The following is a 23035-nucleotide window of genomic DNA, read 5'->3' on the forward strand; positions in this document are numbered from 1 at the left end:
GCAAATGGATTAAGTGTATCAAATTCATGAGATTCTCTCCACTTCGTGAATGCCCCTGTAGCAAAGATGACAAAACCGGCCCTTTTGCCTCCTGGCAGATGAGCCGAAGGATGCCTCTCATTCAAGGAAAGTGAATGTTTTCATTTTATTCCAAGAAAAAAACGCCAAAGAGAAAAGACTCAAATGGCGCGGGGGGGGGGTGTTGTTGTTTTCAATCCAGAGGACTGCAGGGTCAAAGCTTTATCTACCAACAACAAGGAAGGGAAAGATGATCTATGGGACCCATCAGGTTGGAAATCCACAAGGAGGAGAGCTTGTTTTTGCTGTAGGTAATGAGGTCATAAAAGGAAGGGCAGGATTTATGGGATACTACAAGGGCTAAAGTAACAAAACACAGCAGAAAGGTTTCTGAACAAGGCTTCCCTTCTATAATGAGCAAATCATTTCCCAACTCTCCTGGAGATGGCGGTGTTGGCATTGAGAACACATCCTTCCTGATTCATGCAAATGATGTTGCAACTAGAAACAAGGACCAGGTGGTTGTATCGCTGATCTTTTTCAGTTGCAAAAAACATAGCTAACCTCACATCTGCTCCCATAAGAATCATGGCAATGAGAAACAGTGGCGTTCTCTTTGATTCCACTGAACTCAAATGCCAGTTTGCCCTGGGAGTGTTCATAGGTGATGGGTTGAAGGCTCCTTCCCCAGTCTCAGGGTACCACCATTCACTTTGGCCACTACATTTTCTAAGGGGAAAAAATAGAAACTAGTTTTATCCAATAAAAGATCTCCATTGACTGGCTGAGCTTGCCTTCTCTGTCCAACTGGTATCTGTTCTTGCACCAAAATAATTTTAGGCATAGTCTTCCATACCAGATGATGTAAATAGTTGGCATCCACAGAGCAAAAATTCAATTTGTGTTGCAAAAACATCTCAAATAAAAGAAATAAACTAATAAGAAACCAAGGTGGTGAAATGAAACAGCTTTAGAATGGTTTGGTCTGATCAACACAGCAGGCAGAGATTCGATGCAAGAGATCAAGCGACTTCACCAGTACAAGATTTTCTTCTCCACTGGATGATAAATGGCATGTATCCACAAATCCACCTGCATGGTTTAGCTGATTGGCAGTCCTAAAAGAATCCTTCTCCAGCTGTGTCTGTTTGGCTGTCACATCCCATTTTCATTTCATCATCCCACGCTTGGAATAATTCATCCTGTCAGCAGGATAAAAGAAAACCCCATTAAAGTATTTTGTGGATGGGTTGCTAGTCTGTTGCTAGTCTCAAGTAGAATAGATCCATTGACTCAGCTGGATGTCTGAAAGGGTTAACTTAGCATTCAGCCATGAATTCAATGGGTTTCTAAGATTTGGGCCAAAGTATTTGTTTGATTTTAGCCATATTGGTAAATCAGCATCAACAGCCTGTTGGCCAGAGTATAGAGTCTATGAGGTGGGGAGGAGATTAAGTTTTCTTTTTTAAGGGAGGTAGTTTTCAAATAATGCATTGCTGTTGTTTAACTAGTACCATGCCTTCTTTGGATAGACCCTAAATTACCAGTCATTGGCTAGAATCCAAAAGGGGTGTTATGTTGTTTGAATGAAATAGGGTGGCAAATATCTGCTAATTGACAAGGTGCTGATTGCAGTTCTAGAGGGTGACCACTTTAAAGGGATCTGTGACCACATGCCAAAGGAAACAGCTGCCCTGAGGGTTTCATAGTTCATTACTTCTTCTGTGAGCACTCCACCTACTGCCATCCCCTGTGGCAGATGTTGCTGTTTACATCTGGAAGCTACAAGGGGACCTTCTAAGGTCTGTTTACATTTGAGGAGCCTTAAACACAGCAATGAGGCCAGATTCCCTTGGGCTATGAGGGAAGGAAAGCTGAACTGGGAATCTTCTCCCTCCTTGTCATATGACCAAAGTGTCTGCAGGGAGACACTGGAGCTGACGCAGGACTCAACCAATCCCAGCAGAAAGCAGGTGTGGAAGGGGCTTTTCCAGCTCTAAGATAATCCTTGTAATCTCCTCCCTTTTCTGGACCATCCCTAGGTCCCCTTTTCACTCCCTTGGAAGACACTTGTGTGGACAAGCTACCACTTCTGAAGCTCTCCTCCGGAAAAGGATCACCAAAGCAAGGAGATCTCATCGGGCGGATGGTATTCAAGAGACTGTGAATCTTCTGGGATTAGAAGACTCCATTCTTGAGCAACCATTCACCTTGGAAATACTTAATAAGCCACGCAGCACCTCTTCTTCTTCTTTTTTTGGCATAGAAGATAGCATACCAAGTTGGCGGGCTTAACCACGGAGAGCGTTTAGAGCTGCTTATCATTGACTGCCAACTTTTGACAACCCAACTCTCGGGGATTATCCTTCCGAAGACGGCTGAGTTTTGAAGGCTATGATTTTGATGAAGTTGTTTCTGCTGGTTCTCCAGATGGTTACAAGAAGTAAGCTGATTTTAAATTATCTCCTTCCTCCCTCTTGTTCTCAATTTATAAAGGTCAGAATGTCGAGGCCGTTACAGAGATGCACCATGAAAAAAGGTAGTGCTGAATCTCTGCAGATCAGACGGTGGGTGGGAAATATTCTGTCAAGCTAAACTGTATTCTTGTGCATGTCTGCTAAGCGCTCAGGTGTCTCATTTATCCTGCATCTAGTCTAGGCTTTTGTGTTTTCTTTAAATTAGAAGAAAGGGAGAGGGAGGCAAAGTCTCCATGCTGTTTTGTAACTCATGTTGCACCTGGATTCATCGGTGTCTTTTAGTTGCTCTGTCCACCCTTCTCTTATGTGTCCAAATGAAGATGTACGAAGATGAAAGACATAGGTGCACATTTATACCGCCACTTAAATTGTTTGATTCTGCCTTTTCCATTCTGACTGTTCTTTCATTCAGTATTATTATCTATAACCCTGAGTCCTAAAGGAAGGCTATAAAGTGGAATCAGTCCAGCTGTCAGTGGCAAAAACTGATCCCACATGTGGCATCGCTCAAGAAGTCCAGATCACACTCATGCTGTTAGTCACAGGTCTGTCCGTCTCACTCTTGACTGCTGCTCTAGCAGGTGGCTGACATCAGTGTTAGGTTTGGTCGAGCCAGTGTATTTTAGGGGACGGGGAGCCGAGCTGGGACTTAGAAGGCCTGGGTTCGAATCCCAATTCCATTGCAGAATTGGGGTGGATGTGTAGCCATGGCAAACCACTCCTTAGACGTCTCTCAAACTTCACCAACTCTTCTGGGCCAACATAAGCCAGAAGCAATGCGACAACACCTAGTAACAACCGGCCTTTTCTTCGCACGGTGTGCGACCCAGATTTCAGCCATCATTTTCAGGGGAACCTGCCACGTTAGCCTTCTGCTGGCTTCTGTTGTAGCAGAAGGATGCAAAGAATGAATTTTATGGCTCCCGAGGGAATGGGTGAATGAACTGCATGGTTTTTTCTTCTTCTGTTTTTGGTGTCATTTCCCCCCCCCCTTTTTTTTTAAATGGGGGTCAATGCAGACCCTGATGTGTGGGAGAGACAGCCCTGAGAGAGAGAGCAGAAAAGCACCAGTCATTTGAATTCTTTGTGCAGATCTTGGTGCTCTTTCACATAGCCGAGGGTGACCAAAGTCTGCTTTAAAACTGTATGAAGACCTATGAGCCTCCCTGCCTTTTGCCCCAAACCCTCCTTATTATCCCTCCAGCTTCTGCTTCATGCACAGCCAAGGGGCCTGGAAGTCTTGCAACCCTTCTGATGCCCAACCATCCCCAGAAGTCTTCCTATGTTTCCTGGGCGCCCTGGTTTCTTAGGTACTCTCCCCTTCCCACCCCAAACAAATCACCCCCTCAGGTAGAGCATTTTCCTGCAGGCCTCCTGAACCATCTCCACTCATGATATGCCCAGGGGTTCGTTTTTCCTCGACTCCCATCCATTGCATGTCATGTCTCTTGTGCCTCCTTATTCCATTTGCACCCTTCTTCTAGCAGATTGTCAGCTCGAGAAGATGTTGAGGGACATGAGTCTTCCTGAGGCCACTTTGGAAGCGTTTCTGGACAAAAGGCCTGGAATGGTTCCTTTAAATATAGAAATGGCCGGAGAAAGATGCTCAGAGGGTGACTTCACGGTTCTTTATGGTCCAGCCTTCCAGTGCTTATGGGTCAGCTCCAGCATTTGGAGAACAATTAACTGGAGTGAGAACCAGACACTTGTTCCAAATAGTTTAAGTGGTTTGCATTAAGTTGATTTAACTCCTGTAGATTTAACTGGGATTTAGGACCTGAACTCTCCGTGTCCCTCCTTTCCACACAAGAACCAAGAACAAAAAAATTCCAGATACAAACATCAGTAAATCTGAAAGGAACGGGTGGGAGGGAGCTTTTGACCTCTCAGGGCAGCTGAAGAATTCTGGTGTTTATTTCCAGCTCTCCCTAAGAGAGATTGACCAAGCTGCTGGACTGCTGGGTCATAATTTAGAGTAAATGTGGAAAAATGTCCTACCTGCAGCTAGGAAAGATTCACAGCAGGGAGACTTTAGTCAATTTAGTGGATGTTTTTTTCTCTCTCTCTCCCACCTTAATTATGATCCCAGGTATTTGCTGAGCTCCACAAGCCCTTTCCATGATCTACAAAGGCTGGGCTGACATCTACCTTTTGCTGCTATTCGGGTTCCACGGATGCTGACCTCAGCCTGTCAGTCATGTGTGGCAAATCGCTAGGGGGCCAGAAAGCCTCCTGACATCCCAAATTATACTCTTTCCCCTCTGTTTTCACTTCAAAATACCCACACTGTTTGCTCATGGTGTGCGATTCACCCCCAAGAGAGATTACTGCTTCTCCATCCCACTGAACACAATGCAACACTAAACTATGGTTTGTTTAAAGAATATAAGAAGCTGGTTTCCTTTCATCCCTGCTCCCAGGTGCGCCTTGGCAGCTAGAACGGTCCCAGCTAGCTCTTCATCTCCACCTGAACTCTGCTGCTTCAATGATCTCTGTGTACCAACCTATAATCTCTGGCTACTGTCCCTGTTAGGCTGTTGGCAAAACTCCTTCATCAGGTTGCCATAAATCAGAAGCAACCTGACAGCACATCGCAGCCGCAACCATGGCAACATCCCTGACAGCCCCACTGTCTTCCTTTCGCCCCTCTCGGTGTCCTTTAGCTTGGGTGATGGGCTTGAGTTTCTCTTCTCCACCCACCCTACCAGCTTCTGGAGGTCTGCATTACAGGGATGTTGTCTTGAGAGCACATGGGTGGGAAAGCAGGTGCATGCACTCTGGTGCAGCAGCTGCAAGAGTAGGCAGCGCGCGGGGGGGGGGGAGAAGCGAAGGAAAAAATCACCCTTGTTGATCACAATAGAAGATCAAGTGAAACAAAATAGACAAGGAGAGGTCATTTGGGCAGCCAAAACCACCTGTGCACTATTTAATTCTAACACACACATACACACACACACACACTTTGGAAGCAATAGAAAGATTCGGCTGGCAACCTTTGATAATCTTTGGCGAAAGTGGCATTTGCCATTTGTTCATTTTTTATTACAGATGTATTTTTTAAGGTTTGTATTTTGTTTCTTAGGCCACTGCAGATAGATTCCCCCCCCCTTTTTTTTTTCTGAGGGACAGAATTAAATTCACAGAAAGTAGATTCAAAGTCCTCACTTATTTTTTTGGAAGATCAAACCTATCTCTGTGATGGCTTTCTGTAAGATCTCTGGACCCCTGAAAATGTTGACCAAGGCCATTCCTGATGCTTGCCCCCATGGTTACTAGAAGTTCTCCTGTTACATCCAGGGGACATAGATGAAATATTTGGGGGCAGCAATAATATCATTCCTTTGCTGTCTTCGTATTTTCCATTTGCTAGGTTGCTTGCTTGATCCCGGCCTGACCCACGGCAACTGCTCCTTGGGGACCTTCCCATGCAACAACGGGACGGCCTGCTTACCCCAGCATCTACACTGCAACGGGGTGCAGGACTGCAGCGATGGAGCTGATGAGGACAACTGTGGTAACTTCGTTATTGTTATTACACTGCAATTCAGGTCTCTCTGTTTGAGCGGCCACAGACCTTTCCATTTTGTGGGGGGAAATGGGGTGGGGGGGTCTCACAAGGGCAAATGCTGCCCTGTTCTGCTTTTGTGCCCTGTATTCAAAATGAGCTGGAGTTTCCTCCAAGGCACAGTGTAGCGACGCAAGACTTGAAGAAGGAAGAGAAGATCAACCCAAAGGCCCGTGGGTAGGGCAGCTTCCTGAAAGGGACACCTCGGGCTCTTGTGTCTTGGTGGCTGCCTGAGAAGGAGAACGTGGCTCTCCCCAGGCCTGCTCTGGCGTGCCAGCCACAGCTCCTGGTCCCGATCCCAATGGCTCATACGACTAAGTGTCAAGCAGGGAGAGGGCTCTCAGGCGCACGAAATCCTTGTAACCGAACGCAAATCCTCTCTCGTAGTGAATGACATTGGGTGGCCCATCCTCTTGCATGAAAGGCTCCTTGGCAGTGGCAACAGGACCAGAAAGGACAAAACCAACTGCAGTGAGTACGTTTTTGCAGCCGTGCTCTTTGTCCCCTTAAGCATGCCTTTCATGTCCCTGCCCGTAGCCTGGGCTGTCACGGAGAGTCTTTCTTTTCAAAACAACAGCCACCGTAGTCTTTCACAGGAGACAAAGGTCTGCCAGGTGCTTTGCTTGTGTGTCTTTTTTGGCAAAGCAGCATGCTTAGATCAACGAAGACCTCATCACACATCATGTTACCCTAAGCCCGCACCATGTGCAGGTGTATACGTGGATCTTCATGGCATGCAATGTCCTTACAGCGATGCAGGGAAGCAGGAATGAGAGCCAGGCTCCCTGAGACATCCCACTGGAGAGGTTGCAGCACATTTCCTTCCAGAGAGGTGCAGGGAGGGTTTGAAGGAAAGACAGCACTTAGGAACCTCTCCTCTGATTCATTGACAGCTGGCACCCACGTCAAAGAAAGGGCAGCAGTGATGAGGACGGAAGCGAAGAGGGCTGATGGCAGAAACAAAAAGCTAGATGAAATTAAACAAAATTAGGAGGCATCTTAAGAGATGATTAGTCTGGATTGGAATAAGGAATGATCATACTAGAAGAGGTAAACGCTTAATTCCATTCCACAAATACTTCTGGGTTGCTACCACAGAGAGTCAAACATTATGCAGCGTGGTGTGATAGCTCACTCCAATTAAGGGTGTAATGATGGCCACAAATTTTCTTGTCAGCAATGAAAATAAGGCACTGAGACACCCCATCAAGATTTTGCTCAACAGTGAAGACACCTAGGGTTTGCTTTTGCTCACCAGCAGCATTTGAAGAAAATGAATTTCTTTCCCCTTTGCATTTTGTCCATAAAAACATGTTTTAAAAACTCTGGTATTCTACTCAAAATAGGTGTGTGCAAAGTGTTTTGTCACTGCTGTTCCAGGGCCTCTCTTTCTATGTTGTTTTTTTCCTTGTGCATGTGTGAACAACCCACAAGAACGGTACTTTGCTTTTGAAAAGAAGTGGCCGACATTCAGCTCCAACAGAGAATAAAAGCCGCTGCTGAAGGGAGACAGAAAGGCTTACTTTTGCAAAACAATCATATTTACTTGTGGCTGTAAATAGAGTAGGCGTGATCTACTGAACCACAGCCCGACTTTCTCAGTAATACCATTTTTAGGACACAATCAAATGGCACACATGTGGGAGAGCTCCTAGCGGGTCAGAAGAAACCAGTGGGCACCTTCACAACTAGAAGCAGAGCTGGCTTCAGCAGTGCATCATGTATGATTATCCCCTCAGGTCCTTCACACCTTTGGAAGACGTCATTTAGCTTGCCTTTCCCCTCCTTTTTGGCAATTGGTCATCATCAGGAAGAAACAGCAGGCTCTGTTTACGTGTTGATTTTTAAATACTCTGGGGCTCTGAAAATGCATCTCTGGAGGGATTGACATTTCACTGCCTCCTCTGTGAAGCTTCCTGATCACCCATCTTACTCTCCAGATTGCTGGCCAGGAAGGGGGATCCATGAAATAGAAGGGACAGAGATCTTGGCTTGCCCTTCATTCTCCAGCTCACAAGCGGAAGGGTTGCCTGAATGGTTTCTCTTGACCGCTGCCTTTATCCACTTGCTTTCCCAGATGCCTGGCACAAGTCTCTCTTTTTGACCAGTCGCTCTGTCTTTCCTCTTAGCCCTCAGCTGGTACCCAACCGAATGCATGTGTTCAGGGACTGCCGTGCGCTGTCAAAGCCAGGACCTCCTCTCGGTGCCCCAGGGTTTATCCAACGTGACCGAGCTGTGAGTATTGGAGAGCCCCAGGCCCCTGCCTCCCCTGTAAGGCCAAGCGCAGCCAAAACACACCAGAAGAGCTCAGATATTCCATCAGTGAGGCATTAATGCCATCTAGGGATAGAGTGGCCGGCTACAGATCAGGAGATGAGGACCTGTGTTCAGAAGGCAGTTGATTATTTTGAATAAGATCTGGAAGTTTAAACTGTGGGTGGCCATCTCAGCTGCACAGGAGAAGAGTCTTCTGGGAGCTGTTAAGAAATGGAACAGGATGAGGTCAACTGTACCCTTGAAATCTGTGCAAACTGGAAGTGCTCTGCTTTGGCCAGATTAGGGCTCTGAAATGGCACTGGTGGCTTTTCTGAATCCAGCAGTGTCACTAAGATATTCACGTTTTGGCAATGAAGCCCATACTTCTCTCAAAAACCACTTCCCTGCGACCTGATCTGTCTTCCATACTGGATAATCTCATGCTTAAGGATTGATTCGGACTCGGATGGTGCAGAAGCATCCTCTGGGTATCTTGTCTACGTACTTCAGGGGCACATCCAAAATATAAATGAAGCAGGCTGAATGTATGTGACACCTAGAAATGCTCCTGAGAGAGCTGTAGCTTTACATGGAGATCTGTGTCCAGATCCAAATCCTAGTTTACTGCTGGTCTAGCTCAGCAGGTTGGAGAGCCTGGGGTGCTGAGCTAGTGGTTTGACTCTCCACTAGACCCATCATGAAGAGGGCCAGCCACAATCACCCAGAGACAGTGTGTGTGGCTGATGGGCTTACATGCCCTTCCCATCTTGGTGGGCTCCAGCAAGGCTCCAGAGCAACAACCGAGGGAGGGAATGACTGGTAGATCACTCCTGAGTAATTGATAGTTACAAAACCCTGGGAGGGGCGCCAGAAATCTCAATCAACTTGTCAGTCAATTATCCATCTTGTTGTGAGATGCAGCCATCAGCTACCGAAGGCTGGCCTTCCTCTCTTCATTCCTTCTGTTTGCAGTGACCTGAAGAAAAACAGGATCTCTTCACTACTGGACTACCAGTTTCTCGCATACAGTGGACTCAAGTACCTGTGAGTATCTCTCGGGGAGGTGGGTTCTTGGTCTCTGTCCATGAACAGGGGATGCATAAGGGAAAGGAGTTCTGGAACCGAGCTCTGCCTTTTAGAAGACTTGGGGTTCTTTCCTCCCTCTCCTTCTTCACAAAGAGGTCGTGACCATGTCCAAGCCTATTGAGGCCACCAAGGTGCACCAAGCAGCCTGGTTCAGGCCTGGAGGATAATCTGACCCACGACAGAGAGTTTTGTCAAGATGACACTTTCCAAGGAAAATACATAGCGGTGGACCAATACGAATGGGGACATACAAAATACTGTGAAGCTTTGCCTCAACACCCACCCGCCCGTACCAAGGAGGACCTTCTGGGTCTCCTGTCTCCTGTCCTGACAAGAGACCTGTGATTGTTCCCCCCCTCAGATCCAGCAAGGTTATGACTGAGCACGGTTGGTCATCCTAAACAATATGTCTTCTTTTAACAGCTTCTTGCAAGAAAACGGGATCCAGACCCTATCTAGCACCACTTTTTCTGGACTTGTCAAGCTGCGGAGGCTGTGAGTGAAATGAATTGGGGGGGACAGGAATGGAGAAGGCAGGCGACGCTGGTTGGGGCTGAGGAGGCCCGAAACACAAGACAAGACCAGGCACCCCTTCCCCGGGAACGGATCCCCTTGGACTAGCGTGTGCTGTGTCCCCAAATAGTGGAATAAGAAGAAGATTTTGGCATGAAGAGAGGTGTCAGGGTGTGGGTCTCTGCTACATGCTTCCTCCCATTTTTTTTTGTTTTAAAAATGATTAATGTCAAGTTTCATGTGTGTTGCAACGCAACATATATATGAGAGGCCATATGTTCGTTATGGATGCATAAAAGAATAAGAGAGGGTAAGCATGCCTTTGGTAGATGTTTCCTCGTTGCTCAGTTCCTTTGTCATATTTTCATTTTGCAAGGTTTCTTTCTTTCGGCTCAGCAAAATAGCTGAGTCGTCTGCTGTAAAAACAACAGCAAATCTTGGTTCCCGATCAGGCATTTTACCTGATGACCTGAATCAGGCATGTAGGAACGGATGCTGGAAGGTTGCTTCCATGAGGCCGTTTCACCTAGGAATGGTCAAGAAGGAGACTGAGATCTGGACATCGATTGCACTGAACGGAGCACATCCATTCCCTCCCCATCCCCGTATGTTCGTTCCAGGTACCTCGGGTCCAACAGTATCACGGATCTGCAGCCCCAGGCCTTCCAGGACTTGCACAGTCTCCAGTGGCTGTAAGTTCATATTTCTGTGGCTGGCCACAAAGGGAGGACGGGCGGATCTTCATGGACGCGGTTCTCTTCGGCTGCTCATAGCCAGGGTCTTGTTTGTAAGATGGAAGGAGGACCCTTTTTAAGGGTAGGAGCACCCACCACAAAAAAGGAGGAGGTGAATATGGGATCCTCCTGAAAGAAAGAGAAAATTTACACTTTTTAAAAGGGGGGGGAGTGTGTCGGGCCAGGAGGTGTTGCCATTAATTTTCCTAATGCTCACTAGCAGATTTATCTCTGGACTTTTGTGGCCTCTAAATGTTGATGCCTCAGTTGTTCCACCTACGTTATCCTCAGCCCTAGACCACCACCCTCTTCCCATAAACCAGATAGTTTTACTTACCTTCTGTTTTGGGTCAGCATGTTGACCTCTGTTTTTTCTCTTTCCCACTCCAGACTTCTGGATAACAATAAAATAACCAAAATCCTTCCATCTGTTTTCGTGGGGCTCAAATCCCTCATATTTCTGTAAGTATGGAAGGAATACATGGAGATTGTCCAAACCTCTGTGCAGCATGCATCTGCTTCCCCCTCAAAAAAAGAGGAAAACACCACCAAACAAAGAAACAAACAAAAAGAGTTTCACTGGGAAGAATCTTTGGGTTGGACATTCGCTTCAAAGCACATAAGTAAATAAATAAATAAATGTGAACCAGACTCATCCTTTCAGTCCTGCCTGTATGGCAAGAAGTCACAAAGTTTTCCAAGAAAGGTGAGCAGGTCTGTCCCGGGGTCAGGGTGCTCTCCTCATGGATAGCAAAACAGAGGTACAGTAGTTTTGAACTACCTCTGTTAGAAGAACAGTGCAAACTCCAGGAAGGAGGGCTGGCCAAACCCATTATTAAATTTAATTAAGTTTCACAATGATGAGCAAGCATGGAAGTTTTCCAGAACTCTTAATTATTGGAAAGGTTGCGCAGGGTTATCACAGTGCTCTGTGTATATGTACATAAAGCGATTAGTAAATATTTTAATCATGTTAATTTGGTTTAACTAAACTAATCAATGATGACTCTCTCTCTCTCTCTCTCTCTCTCTCTCTCGTGCTTCTGTCCTAGGGGCCTTCATAACAATTCCCTGAGAGCTATGCCCGCGGATTCGATGTGCACACAGATGCCGAAACTGAACTGGCTGTAAGTTTTTCCCACGTTTCCTCTGGACTTTGGGAGGAGAGGCATCTGGGCCCCAAACGGTCCATTGAATTCCACAGAGCTGGATCTACCAGAAAGAGCCTAACCCTTACTCAGGCAGATATTAAATAACACCTTGACTGGACCTTTTTTTTGGGGGGGGGTATCTTCTGTCCCTGTGGGAATTCCAGTGTGCAGCAGCGCATGCCAAATAAAATAGGTTAGGATGTGATCCCATAGGAAAATCGCTTGAAGCTTGAACTGCTCTGGGCATGAGGACCCATGCTCCAGCCTGACCCTCATCTGTGCCCAATTTGGACCTTTTTGATACCTACTATTTGGGGCCGGCTTTGGCCCCTTTAAAATGACCCTTTCTGGTGTGATCAGGCACGCACTTTTCCAGCCATCTGACTGCGCCTTTAGTCCTTGACGTATGCCGTGAGGCTCCCTGCTGTCTGAGTGTGCGGCCTTTCCTTGCCACACACATTCAGGGTTAAGGAGAAACGATTCTGTGTTAGAGAGAGACGGATGGGTTCACGGCCTCTACCTGTTGCTCTTTCCTACCCCATGCAGGGATCTGGAGGGAAACCAGCTCCGTGCTCTGCGACGTGATGATTTCCGTGGATGCAGTGAGCTCACAGTTTTGTGCGTATAACTTTCTTCTTCTTCTTTTGGTGGCCTGAGCACTGATGACTGGGGATCAGATTCTCCACTAAACCCATCAAGACTGTACTTAGGTCCAATTCTGCTCCCCAAAAGGATCTCCTTTGGCCCAACCAAGCAACCCCAACCAAGCAACCTTGGCAGAGGGCCGTTGTGCTGGTTGACAACTCAGGGCCTTCCTCAGCACCTGGGAAAGCAAGTGGTGTGCAGTTTCAGAAACCGCCAACTGGCCCCTCCATCGCAGCTCCAATGGCCTTTTGATTAGCAAAGGGAAAAGTGGTGGTGGTGGTGGGAACATTTGATGCACCACTCCCCCCCCCTTCCACAGTATACCACCCAACTCGCATATTTTCTAATGTCAGGGAAAAAAGAGCCGCTATTAATGTGTTAGATGGCAACTCACTGGAATGAGGTCTGCATTTTCTCTCCATCCGCCTGTTTTGGGTTGAATCCAAGTCTTTCCAAGTATCTTTCATGGCTTCATTTATGGGACCTGCATTGAAACTTTATTTCCAGCATCTGACAGAGGCAAGAGGTTCTTCTGGAGAATGTGCAGCCCTCGCCTGGATTCTGTTTTTCCTAACATGATGGTTGTGCCTCCTTCAGAGAAAGCTCAGGACACTTGTTTCGCACGTGTATACTATCCCTGCACACCGACTACAAATTTTCCACGGGAGAGAGGACGTGAGGCATGGACTGTGTAGTTCAACCTGTCTTCCCCTGCTTATTTCTAAAGAGGCTTTTACTCCACAGCAAAGGAAGGCAGGGTAGCACCAACGTCTATAAAGATCTGGTCCAGGGTTGGCAAAGATTTACAGCTCTTTTGCCACATGCTGAAATGAGTTGCCACGTGCTGTGGGCTGATACCTTGAGATCCAGGGATTACCCGTTTCCACCCGGGGGTGATCAGTTTAAAGGGCTAAGGTTGCAGCTCATCCGGACAGAGGTGGAAATAGAAGTGTTTGAGTTAATTTCAGAGAAGACACCGCAAGGTTGCGGGGCCTCTATTCACAGACTCCTAGAACTGCAGAGTGAGGAGGTACCACGAAGGGCATCTAGAGGGGCCTGCCCATGCAGGAATCAACAGCCAAAGCATCTCTAACAGACGGTCATCCAACTTCTGTTTAAAGACCTCTAGGAAAAGCCACTCTGCTTCTTTCCAAGGTAGATTGTTTCCTGGCTCTTCCCACCAAGAAGCTTTTCTTGGAATTCCTCTTTCTTCCTGTGATTTGGAGGCACAGGTATGGGTCTTACATTCCAGGGCAGTGGAAAGAAGTCTCCTCTGTCTTCCAGAAAGATGACCACTCCGATATCTGAAGCCGGGCATCATGTGGCTTCTCTTCTCCAGGACAAACATCCTGATTTCTCCAGGTTTTGTCACACTCCAGAAAGAGTGCGCCAGGAGAGAAGGGAGCCCAAGGAAAACAGCTCAGTCCTTCCTGCTTCCTTCTAATCCCAGTCATAGATATGGGTGTTGCTTTCAAAATGTGCGGAGGAACAATAGGGAAACTGGGGGATCAAAATCCATTTTAGGGTCGCCAAACCAAGGCAAAAGCCTCCTTCCCATCAGTGTGGCGCAAACATCAAGGCAGGAAGACGAGTTCTTGAGCTTTGATGGGAAATTTGAATCCGAAAACCTCTCTGTGTCAACCTCATGGAAGCATAAACAAGGCAAGAGGGAAGGGTAAACAGATCCTGCCAGTGACATTGCACCCATGACAGTTTTACGAGGGAGATGAAGCAGACGAGGCTGCTCTGTGTAGAATGGGGCATGGCTCTCCTCCATTGCCCCATTTTTAATTTCACTGCTGAATCTGATGGATTAACCAAAACTTAGAGGACCAAAGCAGTCTAAATAATGAGAAGGGGCTAGCCAAGGTTTGGATTCCTCCATCCTGGCTGTTTATCTGAGCCAGAGGTCTTTCCATAAATCTATGATCGGAATACATCCCCCGCATCGAGGCTTTGTACATCAGCTTCTGACTTCTTTCATCCCTCCAACCACTTACGGTTCATCTGTTTATTTGGAGGAGGAGGAAGACAAGGAGCAACATTCATGACTCCAAGGGATCCCTAAGAATGATCACTTGCTTGTTTTGGGTTGGGGCCTGGGTTTGATCCTTTAGAACTGCTTGCAACTGGCATTTTGGGACACTCCTTCTCAGCCTTCAAATCCTGCTGTTATTGTTGCATGTTTGTTTTAAGCTATTTACATATTTTTTTTAAAAAAAAGGTAGACATGGATGGATGATGCAAGCAGGAGTCTTACTTTCATTTGCCTTAATTCTCCAGGATATCAGGCAAAACCCAAATATATGCTTGCCCAGGCTAACACAGCTACCTTTTCCAAACCTTAATCCTCCAGGGTTCTCAACAGGAACAAAATTGAGTGGATTGAGGATGGGACATTCTCTGCCCTTGAAAAGCTTGTGGAACTGTAAGTATTTCTAGTGCACCCTCCCTAAAAAGACTGGAACACTGCTATAGGTGGCAGAACAATCCCAAGGGGCCAGATCCACCTTCATAACCCTCCATCTTCTTTCCTTCTCTTCCAACAGTGACTTGTCTTCCAACAAACTTAAGGAGATTCTCCCGACATCTTTGAGGGGCCTGCATGCACTACAACAGCTGTATGTACAAGATGTTGGCCTCTTCTTAGTGGAACTACCATCTGCCCTCACATTAAAATGAGAGTCAGGATTCCTGAGAAGTATTTCTGTAATTAATTAGATGGCTTTGAACAATCTAAGCATATGTTTTTCCCATTTCGTTTCCCCGCCATTCCGACTTATGGATGCTTTATGTATCCCTGTGACCTTAAAACTCACATATGAAAGTGTTTCAAGAGTACCCAAAGCAGAAAAGAAAGGAAAAAAAAGAGAAAAAGGAGGTTTTGGAAATATCAGCTTTGGCCAATAAAATAATGTCTCTGTGCTAATGAACTGATTATTCATCTTTGAGAGATGAGGAATGCTGACCGGCGCTGAGTGTTGTTAGATCTTCTCCAAAACCTGCCCCTTCCATGCTATTGCTTTTTTTCCTTGCAGGAACATTTCACACAATCCTCTGGACCAGATCTACCCAGATGAATTTGACCATGTACCGCATCTGCGCTCTCTGTGAGTTCCACAAACAGCAGAAATCCCAGCAGGGTGGGGTGAGGTCCCCCTCCTTAATCTTCTCATTCGGGGTGGCTGAACCTCCTTGATCATCTTGTTTTTCATGTTGTTTTTGTAGGAGCTTGGAGGGCTTAGAGATCCCAAACATCCAGAACCGCATGTTTGAAGAACTCACTAATCTGTCTCACATGTAAGTCAATGGGAAGGAGAAGGCAACAGAAGGAAGGTGACCAAGTAGGGCCACCAGCCACATCTTTATAGAGTTGTCTAATTGATCTTCTCCCTTTAACAGCTGGCTTGGAGAATCTCAATCTTCATCAAACTTAGGGATTGTAGAGGAGAGTCATGGGAAGGATCTCTCTGATTTTGGTGTCTCTAGGTACCTGCGGGGGAGGGGTCAACTTTGCTGGGGAGGCCCTCTTCGTGAGCATATAACTTGGAGATCTGAAACCTGATCTTCATCAACCCTGGAAGAATTGTAGAGAAGGGTCAGAGGACACTTCCCTGTAATTATGATATCTCTAGGTACCTGGAGGGCTGTTTTATAGCCCAACAAAGTGACAAATAAAAAATCACTAAAAATTGATTCTTATTCATCAGGAGGCATGAATTCAGACAAATGCAAATCAACAAAGTAGCAATTTTTGAATGAATTTGGTGATTCATTTTTTAATTCATGCCCATCTTTAATGTCAACATTTGTACAGGTGCAGTTACTGTTCGGATGTCATAGGAATGGAAATCTTACCTTCTTTCACTCTTACAAATGAGAATGAAAAAAAAATTAAGAGAGAAAGAGATTTTTCTTTTCCTGAGTCTGATTACAAAGGTTCTTGTGGATTTTTTTTTTTTTTGCATTTTCACAAATGTTACTAAAAGGAAAAAAATGCTGAAGCTTTTTTTTTCCTGCAGTAATTTATTTGGTTGACAGAGAACCATGTATTTTGCATGAAAAAAGAAATAGGGGAGAACTATTTCTGCTGTCCTGATGCCACATGGATTCCATGTGGTTTATACTTGCACTGATGTGAACTGTTAGATGATGTGTATTTGGCTGCCTTCTTAATCGGCACTATAACTGACAGGATGTTTCATTGCACAATCACTATGAATAACAGCCCTGCCAGGACCAATTTATTAAGCCTTTCCTTACATTCTCTTCTTACCCCACTGTTTGTTTGCCTGCCTATTAAACATATGACAATTCCCTTCTTCTGAGCAGTGGCCATTAAATGCCTTATGAGAAAAAGGGCTTATATTTGTTTTTCTGATTTGGAATGAAAACAAGGGCTAATGAGATGCCGTCTATTCTGTTCTGGAGCACTGCATAGAATCGCCACATGAATCCTAAGTTCCCTGTTTAGCCATGCGGACTTTGTGAGCATTTGCTACCTCTTTTCCCTCCTGTTGCTGTACCTTAACTTTAACAAATCCCTGCCATTTTCCAGCATTCTCAAGAGGTGATGCAGCTGCTCAGTGTAACCCTCTCCACTCCTGTGACATATTCCTGGCACAAAAATGCAACGGACCAAAATAATTAAAAGTGCAATCTAAGCAGAGTTTTAAAAAATAACAACACATTCTCCAAAAGCCCATTTCAAACCCATCTTTAAAACTAAAGGCCTTTTAGAATAATTCCGTTCCGGTTGCCCCTTGAAAGTTCAACAGGCTTCCTTGGGGCGAGAGTGCCAGGCAGGCCAGCCCTGGGAGGGAGATCCACAATCAGCAGCGTGACACACACAGCCTGGCCTCGTGCTTTTCACAGCCCAGACTCTTGGGGAGGCAGGACGTGCCACCAGGCCTCCATGGATGAGCTCAGATTCCAGGCAGGCGTTTATGGTGCAAGATGATCTCTCATAGATCCTGCCTGGTAATCAGCAGCAAAGGAAGCCGCTTCAGAGCTCTTCAGAGTGAACCTGGAAAGAGACAGAGATCCAGACAGGACACAGGCAGCTGGGGAAGGACATGGAGGAAAGATCTCACCAAACCTAAGTCTTATCCAGAAGCCCTGTGTGCACATGTCTTGGGTAGTACTCCAAAATGGATGGTTTGTTTATTCCCCCTCCCCCCAGTGTGATTGTGTTGCCACTACCTCACCTTCCCTCCGCGTCTGAGATAGATGGTGACAATCTGGAAACCTAGTGTGTTCTAAAGCTCTATCTGTGTCTGTACAGAGATAAGGGTGGGGCCAGGTGGATTCCACAGGATGCATGTCCCAAACTCACTCCAAAACCCAGTTGCAAGACACAGTTGAGAGTTAGGTGAGATGAGGGGCAAGGGGGGAAAGAGAAGGATACTTTAAGGCAGTGGTGTCGAACTGTGGCCCTCCAGATGTTCTTGGACTTCAACTCCCAGAAGCCTTCACCACCACCTCTGCTGGCCAGGATTTCTGGGAGTTGAAGGCCAAGAACATCTGGAGGGCCACAGTTCGACACCACTGCTTTAAGGAAATAATTCCCCAAACAGTGATTCTTAGAAGACGAGCCACCACCTCCCAGGCATTGAGTTCTCCAGATAGACTGAACGTGCGGCATCACAACAAGGCCCCCCTTCTTGTCTCTGGCAGTTATTTCAAGAAGTTCCAGTACTGCAGCTTCGCCCCTCGCACCCGGAGTTGCAAGCCCAACACGGATGGGATATCCTCCTTCGAGAACCTCCTGGCCAGCCTCCTCCTCAGGGTCTTTGTCTGGGTCGTCGCCTTCGTCACTTGCTTTGGGAACCTGTTTGTCATCTTCACTCGATCTTTCATTGTGAATGAAAGCACCAAACACACCATCGCCATCAAGTCTCTCTGCTGTGAGCTCAAGGAGGAGGGAGCAAGGGAGGGGGAGGAAATGGAGAGAGGAGAAAGGTGCCTTAGCATCCCTAGATCCCAGGAGCTTCATGGTGCCCCACACCCAAGCCAGCAGCTTCCCTCCGTGGTGGTGGGGCTTGAAATCATATCAGATCAGTGGTGCAGCCCAGCCAGGCATGGTGCAGACCTGATCCTTCTCTGTAACCTGTAACAAGTGGGCAGAAAATTGAGCCCTTGCATTCCGAGACTCAGCCTGAAGGGATTGGCCTGGTGGTGGTCTTGAACACTGGTTCTTAACCTTGGGTTACTCAGGAGTTTTGGACTGCAACTCCCAGAAGCCTTCACCACCAGCTGTGCTGACTGGGGTTTCTGGGAGTTGCAGTTCAAAAGCATCTGAGTAACAAAGGTTAAGAACCACTGGTCTTGAACTCCTTATTTATTCTAGAGGAGGCTGCTTCTCCTGGGCAGTCCTCCTCTGAAGGCAAGTCGCTTGCCTTGAATCCTCAAACTGGTCTTGTACCTTCGCCCTCCTCCATTTTTGTGGAATGGGAAGGGGCCCCGACTCTTCTTCTGATGTGGCCCCCTCTGTCCTTGTCATGCACAAGCTTGGGCTCCAAACTCTCTTCGGGTCCAGGCGCTGTGGGGCTGGGTGACTCTTCTTCCCTGCTGCGTTCTGGAGTGCAAGGTTATATGACCCTGGAGGGCTCCTCCAGCTGAGAAATGTCAGGATCCTTCAGGGGCTTGATTCTTTAGGTGTTGCCTCCCCACACAGGTAGACGTCCAAATGCCCAATAATGATCGTCTTACAAAGGAACAGGCCTAGCATGTTTTATTCCTCCCGCATCTTAATTCTTGGCTCACTTTGTGGGGCATGCTTTTCAAAAACCCATCCCTAGGGTGCAATTGAGAAGGCGGTTGGTTATTGTCATCAAGCACTCTGAACCGAGGTTGGGCTGAAGGAGAGCAACAGATTATGAAGGAAATAATACGTGTCTCTTTGAGTGTGATAAGATGGCAACCTAAAGATCTTGCTGGATCACAACAGAAAAGGTGATTTCAAGGTGTGACTCTTGAAAGCCACCCTTCCCTCCACCTGTGTTGTGTCCTCGGTTTCTTCAGCCCACTCGAAATGGAGCAGGGCTAGACTGATCTGTGATCCCAGATAAGTTGTCAGGTCACTGGTGAACCAGAAGCAGAGCGAACCCGAGGGTGCTGTTAACACTCCAGACAGAAAGTGATCTGATTGCACCCATTGCCTCTGTCCCAGGTGCTGACTGCTTGATGGGCATCTATCTCTTCTTTGTGGGGGCTTTTGACCTCAAGTTTTCAGGCGAGTACAACAAGCACGCCCAGGCCTGGAAGGCAAGCCTCTGGTGCCATCTGGTGGGGTCCCTGGCCATGCTCTCCTCTGAGGTCTCCATCCTGCTGCTGACCTACATGACCCTGGAGAAGTACCTGTGCATCGTCTTCCCCTTCAGCCGCTATGGGGCCAGCAAGAAGCGGGCGTGTTCCACCCTGGCCACCCTCTGGATCGTCGGCTTCCTGCTCACTGTGGTGCCTTTCTCAAGCAAGGAGTTGTTTGGGAATTACTATGGCAGAAACGGGGTGTGCTTCCCCCTCCATTCTGACGAGGCCGAGAGCCCAGTGGCCCGGGGATATTCCACAGGGATCTTCCTGGGTAAGGTACCAGATGCTCCCCTTCCCATCCTAAGGGTGGTGCTAAGGGGTGGGCTACTTTGCTGGGTCCAGCTCCCAGGCTCTTGGCCTTGAGGCCTTCTGAGAGCTTGCATGGACTGTCGTGAATGCAAAAATGAAGCCATAAATAATGACACCAGTGCTTCCTGTTTTGAATACTGGATAATTTGTTAAACGGAGAAGGCTGTGAGCTATTGAAAAGGACACATGCATTCCCTCTGCTGCTGTGCTTTCTGGGAGCAAATATGGTGGTTGTCTGTCTGGTTTTCAAAATCTACCTCTTCAGACTAACTTGTGCAGAAGCAGGATTGGCGACAAATTTTATGCACTTTTCTCACAGTTGCATGGTGCCATGGTTATACAGATAGCAGGATGTTCAAAAGCTTTATCAGAAAACAATACCCTTTGCACAGCCTCTAACTGAATCAAGCAGTTGTGAACACTGCAAAGACGGCACCAGACACAGCTAGTTAATATCCCTCAGGTGCAGAGTTGATGTCAGTAGGTTATGGGATGTGTTTCTACTTTAGCCAAAGAATTTCACAAAATGTAGGGGGGTGGGTGAAAACTCTTCCCTCCCTCCAAAAAGCTCTTGGGAACATCTGGCCTCTTCTTTCTCCCTTCCCGCCTTCAGGTCTGAACCTGGTGGCCTTTGTCATCATTGTGTTTGCCTACACAAGCATGTTCTACTCCATCCACGTCACCGCCACACGGACGGCAGAGTGCTGTGTCTTCTCCATGGAGGTGGCCATCGTCAAGCGCTTCTTCTTCATTGTTTTCACCAACGCCCTCTGCTGGATCCCCATTTTTGTGCTGAAGCTCCTTTCCCTGATGGATGTAGACATTCCAGGTGCACTGCCTCAGTGTAATGGTTTTAGAATTGGGAATGTGGTTGCCATGAGATGCTAAATCATGGTGTTCTCCCCAGGATGGTGATTTGCCTTCCTGAACGTGCATCCAATAGAGAAAATAAATGCAAAGCCTTAGAGTTATCTCTTATTCGGGTACCATGAAAAATAGGTATGCGAAATATAGTGATGAGAGGTGAGCATGAGTCCCTTCCTCCTTCCTTCTGTTCCTCTTGTGGAGATTGAGGGTCCACTGAGGACAGAGTCTGCTGTTCACAGATCCCGGTACAATCCTTCAAAGCGCTCAGCTCCTCAGAACCTGGCTCTTCTCTTGAAACAAGCAATGGAAGTGCCAAGAGAGGCAATTTGGGTGGGGATTTGGTGAATCAACTCTCCATGTATTCCATTGATGCAACAGGACTACTCTACTTGCAACTTACTAGGCTCGGCAACAGGATTCCAGCTATTATGTAATGCCCATTTCTTTTTTTCCAAAAAAGAAAAGGAAAGCAGATTGAAATTCATTGCAAAGTTTATGTTAAAAGTGCCGTATATATTTAAGAACGATGAAACGAGGGCAGGTAATTTGTGAAAAAGTGCTTAATTAACTGAACAGCCTCTTCTCTCTTCCCGAACAGGCACAGTGACCTCTTGGGTCGTCATCTTTATCTCACCCATCAACAGCACATTGAACCCCATCCTCTACACCATCACCAGCAGCTCCTTCCAGGAGAAGCTGAAGCAGTTCCTTCGGAAGAAAAGGGTGTCTCTGCAGGAAACCCAAATGAGGAGTTTTGCCTTGCTCTCTGTGCAAAGCAACTGCAGCATCTGATGTGGGGCCAGGGGGGCAGAGAGCTATGGCCTCATCCCCCCCTCCACCCACTTTTGACAGCGAGTACAAAATTTGGGTACAATCAGTGGACCAGTGTCCCTGCTCTTCCATCTCCATTTCTTCCTCCCAGACCTCACCTGGATTAAACCCTGGATTTCACTGTGGCTTAGAGTGAAGATGCAATGACGTGGGTCGATCTGATCCCACAGTCTTATCCATGGCGACTTTGTCCGGTTGCAAGCACTAATGAATTTCTAGAACAGCAGCCAAACAGTGCAGACATTTCTCCATGGACTGGGCCACCTTCCTCTTCAGCTCGTCAGTGCGAGGAGGGATCATCTCCTGGGACATGTGGCACTTACACCCCCAGATTTTCAGTTCGTGAAAGGTTTGCCTTATGTGTCTGCAACTTTGCTGCTCTGCCCCACACCTGCCTTCGCACATCTTCTCCTGTGACTGGGCTTTCAAACCAGGACCACTGGGTCCATCTTTTTGCAGCTTAGGAAGAAGACACTCCAGCCCAAAACTGAACTTGGTCAGCACCAGACGCGAGGTGCATTTCCATCCCCCACCTGCAAGGACTTAGATTCAGTCCCCTCGTTTTCTCAAGAGAGACACAGCAGGATGGAAGAACTACTGTGAAAAAACAGTCCTTGACCAGCTTCTGTGAAACACTTGAGCACCACTGCTCTAATGTGAAGACCAAGCAAGGGCTCCTTGGTGTAAACAGATTTGAAAACTGCTTGAGGAACAAGGCGATCTCTTCTGTGATTGAAAACGGCCATGGCCAATGGAAGCAGCAGATAATAATTCAACCAGGAGAAAGCAAAAAGACTCCTTCTAGAGATCTGAACCTGAGCAGGTATGGAGTGACGTTCCATAGGACACATGAATCCCAAACTGGCTTCCTTGCCCTAGACGTGGTCTCTCTACTTCTTGAACAGCGGTTCCTTCCCAACCTGGGGTCCCCAGAGGTTCTTGGACCACCAACTCACAAAATCTTGGCCAACCCAGCAAGGGATGAAGGCTTCTGGGAGTTGCAGTCCAAGAACCTCTGGGGACCCAAGGCTGGGAACCACCGGTCTCGAAAGTGGAAGAAACGGAGTGGGCAAGAACAGGGAGTGGGAGAGAGAGGCCTCTTTGGATGAGGACCCAGCAGGACTGCTCACTTGGGGAAAGTAAGCATTAATCAGAATAATCAGCATTAACCTCCACAAGCAAGGAATGCAGCTCTTGAAAGTCCAAAGTAAATGGTGACATGAGAAAGAGTTCTTATTGATGCTAATTCCCCACCCATGACCATCATCTAGC

At 47.1% G+C, this 23035-nt stretch overlaps 1 protein-coding gene across 1 annotated transcript; it reads left to right on the top strand.

Moving 5' to 3' along the window:
• The first annotated feature begins 3772 nt into the window (after nt 1-3772).
• Nucleotides 3773-21853, top strand: LOC110074361 (relaxin receptor 1-like). The gene is made up of 16 exons (XM_078380816.1): nt 3773-6009; nt 8190-8295; nt 9289-9360; nt 9826-9897; nt 10536-10607; nt 11040-11111; nt 11702-11776; nt 12347-12418; nt 14802-14873; nt 14995-15066; nt 15484-15555; nt 15674-15745; nt 18122-18351; nt 19617-20027; nt 20679-20894; nt 21531-21853. The coding sequence occupies exons 1-16, from the start codon at nt 5802-5804 to the stop codon at nt 21722-21724; spliced, it is 2088 nt and encodes a 695-aa protein (XP_078236942.1). The 5' UTR covers nt 3773-5801; the 3' UTR covers nt 21725-21853.
• Nucleotides 21854-23035: the final 1182 nt, after the last annotated feature.

The sequence above is a fragment of the Pogona vitticeps genome, chromosome 11, assembly GCF_051106095.1.
Source record: "Pogona vitticeps strain Pit_001003342236 chromosome 11, PviZW2.1, whole genome shotgun sequence".
Taxonomy (NCBI): domain Eukaryota; kingdom Metazoa; phylum Chordata; class Lepidosauria; order Squamata; family Agamidae; genus Pogona; species Pogona vitticeps.